The sequence below is a fragment of the Bos mutus genome, chromosome 22 (genome assembly GCF_027580195.1).
Source record: "Bos mutus isolate GX-2022 chromosome 22, NWIPB_WYAK_1.1, whole genome shotgun sequence".
Classification (NCBI taxonomy): domain Eukaryota; kingdom Metazoa; phylum Chordata; class Mammalia; order Artiodactyla; family Bovidae; genus Bos; species Bos mutus.
This window is the reverse complement of record NC_091638.1, coordinates 44,147,888-44,154,384: the sequence shown is the minus strand read 5'-3', so window position 1 is coordinate 44,154,384 and position 6,497 is coordinate 44,147,888. Positions and strand designations below refer to the sequence as shown.

Here is a 6,497-nt window from a genome sequence, read left to right as displayed (position 1 = left end):
CAGGCAGGCCGGCGGGGCGGGATTTCCCGCGCCGGCCGCTCGGCGCCCGGCGAGGGCGGCGGAGCCAGCGAGAGAGGGCGGGTCGGGGTCAGCTGCTGCAGGCGGGCGGGTGCGGGGAGCTGTGGGCGGCCGCCTCGTCTCTTGCCGCCGCCCTCCGTTTGCCACGATGCCGGGGATCGACAAGCTGCCCATCGAGGAGACGCTGGAGGACAGCCCACAGGTTAGGCGGCGGGAGGCGAGGGAAGGAGCGGGGCTGGCCGACTCCAGGCCTGGCGCCGCCGCGGCCGCAGGTGCCCGCCCTGGCCCAGGTGGGCGCCGCCCCCCAGTATCCCTGCCTGTCGCGGGCGGCGCCCGGAGCTGCCGAGGCCGGGCCGCCCTCCCGAGGCCCGCGTGGGCCTGCGTCGCTGGGCCGAGAGCCGCGCTCGGGGTCTGGGAGTCGGAGGGCGGCGACCGAACCGCCGCCGCCGTGGCTGATGGGCCCGGCGGTCGCTACGCGCGCGGGGCTCCCTTGTATTTGACAAAAGATGCTTTTTAATTGCCGTGATGTGAGGTGATAAATCCAGATCCTGGAATTTTCTTTTCGAAAACCTCTTCGGAGGAAATGCAGGAGGAGAAAAGACCCTGTAGACTTAATGATTTCTGATCAAGCTAGGGAAGGAAATGGACAATTTGGGGGGAGGGGGGGAATACTGAAAGTCTGTCGGTTAGCCCGTGCGGAAATCCCTCGGCGAAGTCCGTCACTGATCCTGGAGCCTCCCGGCCGAGTGTCGTGACCCTGAGTGCAGTCGCTGTCACTCGGGCCGTGCATGCCGAGAGGTGGACGGCGCCTTTGCGGCTCCACGACTGCTGCGCCCGGGTTGCAGACTTGGCTCTAGTAAACTCATCAAAATAAAAGCCCCTTGTTTTGTGCATTGGGGATGATGCTGGTGTGGTTGCTCTAGCTTAAGATAGTCTCTTCCTTAAGAAAGGAAGACGTAACAGGGACTTATGTTTTCAGTACTGAAGAATGAAATCAGCTATGTTAAAAAAAAACATGCTGGTAGGGGCTGGAACTTGGGCTGAGAAACTTCATCCCTGGGCCTGTCTTCTTACACAATAAGGGATTCGAGACAATGTTGCTGTTGGGCTACCACTTAGAATGAAGACAGTTGTCTGAAATGTTCATTTAGAACTACAGTTGCACATATTTCATGTGTCCTAATGGTTTAATATGACTCCAGAAGAACAGGAGGGAGAGGCTAGATCCCACTTTCCTGTATGACTTGTCTGCCATGGATATGGTGCCAGTTTTGACTGCCAAGTTGGAGTTGGGCTCTGATTGTAGAATTGATTGGGCTTTTTTTCACGCTGAAAGTTATCTTCACAGGCCTGATCCCTTCTGGTAATGTACTCTTATCAGCCTATACTGACACAAAGAGAGACCGACTTCTTGGCTTATTTTGACTGCCAGAATAATAGCCAGTTCAAATATTTAATGACTTCTGTAGTATAAAGTTATAAGCTACATTTGTTTCAGATGTTTAGCAAAAATTTTGTGGGATGTATTGGTCAGGTACAGTTAGTCATTTTACTTTTTTATAAGACTCAACAGCCTGCCTTACCTTTCTTCTCTTACCTAGCCTGGCTTTTATAGCTGCTCATAAAGACTGCTCAGAATGGGTTACACAGTGCCCTTAGCCATGACTTATGAGGAGGGTATAATCTGTTAATTTATCTAATTTCTTGAGTTTTTCACACAGTAAGTTTACAACTTGAGCATTAGTTTTTTGTATTTTCTGTTTTTTACAAGCATGTGCCATATTAGTATTAATTTTTAATGAAATAGCCACATTGATAGTCTTTCAATTTCTAGAAGTAATAAATCTGAACTAGTTAATATTTATTTGGGAAAGTTAATTGGGACAACTGGGATTTAGAAAGGGAAAACATAGGGAAGCAATTCTAGGGGAAAACTTGTGGCAAGAATGAAAGCCCTGGATTTGGGATTTAGGATATAAGGGTTTTAGTCTTTACTGCCAGTTGGTACCTTCTACTTTATGGCAAGTCACTTAACTCTCTGAATTTCAGCTGTTATAGATAGTGAAAGTTTTAATCTTTGTACTTGATTATAAAAATAATAGTTGTTTGCTTCAGAAAAATTAAAGGTACAGAAAGCACAGAGTTACCTGTCCAGCACTCGGGAGCAAACTCTGTTAATAGTTTGCTTTCTTTTTTGTAGGTTTTTTTCCTTTCTCTTACACCTTTTAATGTGATTGAGATTATATTGTGCATAATGATTTTTATTTGGCTTTAACTACACATGATAACTTAAGTATCTTCACACATTATTACATACTGAATAAACAACTCAAAGGTTGCGTGTTTCCTTCACTGACTTAATATGGTTGTCCTATTGTTGGACTTTTGTAGTTTTATATAGAAAGCTGAGATTAATGCTTTGGGACATAAATTTTTGTTCTTATCTGGACTGTTTATCTAGCATCAGTTCAGGTCAGTTGCTCAGTCATGTCCAACTCTTTGCGACCCCATGAACCACAGCACACCAGGCCTCCCTGCCCATCGCCAACTCCCAGAGTTTACTCAAATTCATGTCTATTGAGTCAGTGATGCCATCCAACCATCTCATTTTATGTCATCTCCTTCTCCTCCCGCCTTCAGTCTTTCCCAGCATCAGGATCTTTTCAAGTGAGGCAGCTCTCCACATCAGGTGGCCAAAGCATTAGAGTTTCAGCTTCAGCATCAGTCCTTCCAATGAACACCCAGGACTGATCTCCTTTAGGATGGACTGGTTGGCTCTCCTTGCAGTCCAAGGGACTCTCAAGAGTCTTCTCCAACACCACAGTTCAAAAGCATCAATTCTTCGGTGCTCAGTAAAGTCCAACTCTCACATCCATACATGACTACTGGAAAAACCATAGCCTTGACTAGACGAAACTTTGTTTGCAAAGTAATGTCTCTGCTTTTTAAAATGCTGTTTAGGTTGGTCATAACTTTCCTTCCAAGGAGTAAGCGTCTTAATTTCATGGCTGCAGTCACCATCTGCAGTGATTTTGGAGCCCAGAAAAATAAAGTTTTCCACTGTTTCCCCATCTATTTCCCATGAAGTGATGGGACCAGATGCCATGATCTTCGTTTTCTGAATGTTGAGCTTTAAGCCAACTTTTTCACTCTCCTCTTTCACTTTCATCAAGAGGCTCTTTCTTGAAGTTCTTCTTCACTTTCTGCCATAAGGGTGGTGTCATCTGCATATCTGAGGTTATTGATATTTCTCCCAACAATCTTGATTCCAGCTTGTGCTTCCTCCAGCCCAGTGTTTCTCTTGATGTACTCTGCAGATAAGTTAAATAAGCGGGGTGACAATATACAGCCTTGACGTACTCCTTTCCCAATTTGGAACCACTCTGTTGTTCCATGTCCAGTTCTAACTTGCTTCCTAACCTGTATGCAGGTTTCTCAAGAGGCAGGTCAGGTGGTCTGGTATTCCCATCTCTTTCAGAATTTTCCACAATTTATTGTGATCCATACAGTCAAAGGCTTTGGCATAGTCAGTAAAGCAGAAGCAGATGTTTTTCTGGAACTCTCTTGCTTTTTCGATGATCCAGTGGATGTTGGCAATTTGATCTCTGGTTCCTCTGCCTTTTCTAAATCCAGTTTGAACATCTGGAAGTTCACAGTTCATGTACTGTTGAAGTCTGGCTTGGAGAATTTTGAGCATTACTTTGGTAGTGTGTGAGATGAATGCAATTGTTCAGTAGTTTGAGCATTCTTTGGCATTGCCTTTCTTTGGGACTGGAATGAAAACTGACCTTTTCCAGGCTGAGTTTTCCAAATTTGCTGGCATATTGAGTGCAGCACTTTCACAGCATCATCTTTCAGGATTTGAAATAGCTCACCTGGAATTCCATCACCTCCACTAGCTCTGTTCATAATGATGCTTCCTAAGGCACATTTGACTTCACATTCCAGGATGTCTGGCTCTCGGTGAGTGATCACACCATCGTGATTATCTGGGTCTTGAAGATCTTTTTTGTACAGTTCTGTGTATTCTTGCTACCTCTTCTTAATATCTTCTGCTTCTGTTAAGTCAAAGTGAAAGTGAAGTCGCTCAATCGTGTCCGACTGCTTGCAGTCCCATAGACTGTAGCCTACCAGGCTCCTCTGTCCATGGGATTTTCCAGGCAATCGTACTGGAGTGGATTGCCATGTCCTTCTCCAGGGGATCTTCCCAACCCAGGGCTCGAACCCAGGTCTCCCACATTGTAGACAGACGCTTTACCATCTGAACCACCAGGGAAGCTTCTGTTAGGTCCATCCCATTTCTGTCCTTTATTGAGCCCATCTTTGCATGAAATGTTCTCTTGGTATCTCTAATTTTCTTGAAGAAATCTTTAGTCTTTCCCATTCTATTGTTTTCCTCTATTTCTTTGCACTGATCACTGAGGAAGGCTTTCTTATCTCTCCTTGCTGTTCTTTAGAACTCTGCATTCAAATGGGTATATCTTTCCTTTTCTCCTTTGCTTTTCTCTTCTCTTCTTTTCACAGCTATTTGTAAGGCCTCGTCAGAGAGCCATTTTGCTTTTTTGCATTTCTTTTTCTTGGGGATGGTCTTGATCCCTGTCTCCTATACAATGTCATTTTACAGGATTTATCTAGCATAGAGTCTAAGAAGATGATAATAGAAAGGAGGAAAACTTTTAAAGCTCCTGATATAGATGTATTTTTTAGATTATTTAATCGTAATCAAATGTGGCCTGCCAACTGCTATATAAAATAGAACTTGGAAGTTGTGAAGGACTACCCTGAATTATAGTTATTATTTTTAGTTTTGTTGTGTGCGCTAAGTTGCTTCAGTCATCTCCAACTCTTTACGACCCTATGGACTGTAGCCTGCCAGGCTTCTCTGTGCATGGATTCTCCAGGCAAGAATTCTAGAGTCGGCTGCCATGCCACCTAGGGGTTCTTACCGACACAGGGATCAAACTTTGGTCTCTTATGTCTCCTACATTGGCAGGCGGGTTCTTTACCACTTAGCACCACCTGGGAAGCCCCTCTTTTTAGTTTTACTTTACAGTAACTAAGTATTAAAATAGAGGTATATTTGCAAGTCCAAATCCAGATAATTGAACAAAAACATTTTTAGGTTTATCTTGCTCAAACTGTACCATTCTGCAAAAGATATCATTTGTTGAAGTAGGAAATCTGAAGCCTATACTAGATACCTTATCCATGTTTACATATTGTTTTTAAGTCAGAAACTTTCTATTTAGTAAGAACAGATATGATCTTTAAAAAATAATTGATTTTATGTGTAGATAAATATCAATGATTCATCCAAGCTAGAACTGGGAAGACAAACTCCAGTCCCAAATGAAGGCTTTTCTCTTTGGCATAATGTGAAATACTCATAGATTATGAGGCGTACTTTTTTTGATTCACATTTTGGTATCTCTTATATTGAGATGTCTCTTATACTTGATGTTGTTTTCCTTGTAAATTGCCTGCAAATGTACACACTTGGTTATTTCTCCCAGTGACATGGCTGCACCAAGTGCAACTTTTCAGTGTTCAGCCAACAAATCAATTTAACAACCACTTGAAGGATTATCAGTCTTGTTTTTTGTCTGAAAATATTTCTTTGACAGCTGGTAAAATGAAGCAAGTGTTGCCATCAAAACTTGCTGACTGGATATCAATAGTTTGAAAGAAAATACTGGAGATAAAAGTGGAGCGCTTCTAAGAAATATTTGTCACCTGCTTGTGGCACAGAATAATACTGGATGTGAAACCATGGCTAGTGATGACTCTTATGTCAAAAAAATACAAGAGGTGAAATTATAGGGACTTCCCTGGTGGTCCAGTGGTTAAGACTCTGTACTTTCAATGCAGGGAGCGCAGGTTCAGTTCCTGGTCAGGGAAAAAACATGCAGCATGGTGCAGCCAAAAACAAAAAAGTTGAAATTTTAGAGTTGTATTAATTTAGGCAATTTGTGTTTTATTTTTTTTGTGTTTATATGAGTTATATATAAAATTCTGCCAAAGATCTGTTCCCATGAATATAAAGTAAAAACTTCAAAACATAAGAAAATCTCAATTCATAGCTTAATTGCCAGCATTATTTTGTTTGTTATACACGCATGCTTAGTTGCTCAGTCATGGACAGCTCCTCTGTCCATGGAGCTCTCCGGGCAAGAATACTGGCGTAGGTTGCCATTTCCTACTTTAGGGGATCTTCGCGACCTAGGGATCGAACCTGGGTCTCCTGCATTGAAGGCGGGTTCTTTACTGTCTGAGCCACCATAAAGCTGGTGCAGCTCATAGTGGATGTCAGCATAGATTCTATGAAATGGTACCATATTGATTGCATTTGTGTAAGCTGCTAACTTTAAACAGTCATTATACAATTTTGAACTTGATATTATGAACTTAAAAACACAGGGACACTGTTTCAACCCTGTTTGAGGCTAAGAACATCTTTTTAAGTTTACTACATGTTTTTG

General features: G+C 43.0%; 1 protein-coding gene and 1 non-coding gene across 2 annotated transcripts in view; both read left to right on the top strand.

The window, feature by feature from the left end:
• Nucleotides 1–61: 61 nt before the first annotated feature.
• Nucleotides 62–6,497, top strand: part of APPL1 (adaptor protein, phosphotyrosine interacting with PH domain and leucine zipper 1) — a 34,451-nt gene continuing 28,015 nt past the window's right edge. The window contains exon 1 of the mRNA XM_070359342.1: nt 62–220. Within this exon, the coding sequence (XP_070215443.1) occupies nt 167–220 (54 nt within the window). The 5' untranslated portion in view covers nt 62–166. The remainder of the gene's footprint in view (nt 221–6,497) is intronic.
• On the top strand, nt 5,844–5,916 carry TRNAE-UUC (transfer RNA glutamic acid (anticodon UUC)). Its single transcript has one exon. It is a non-coding gene; the product is annotated as a tRNA-Glu (tRNA).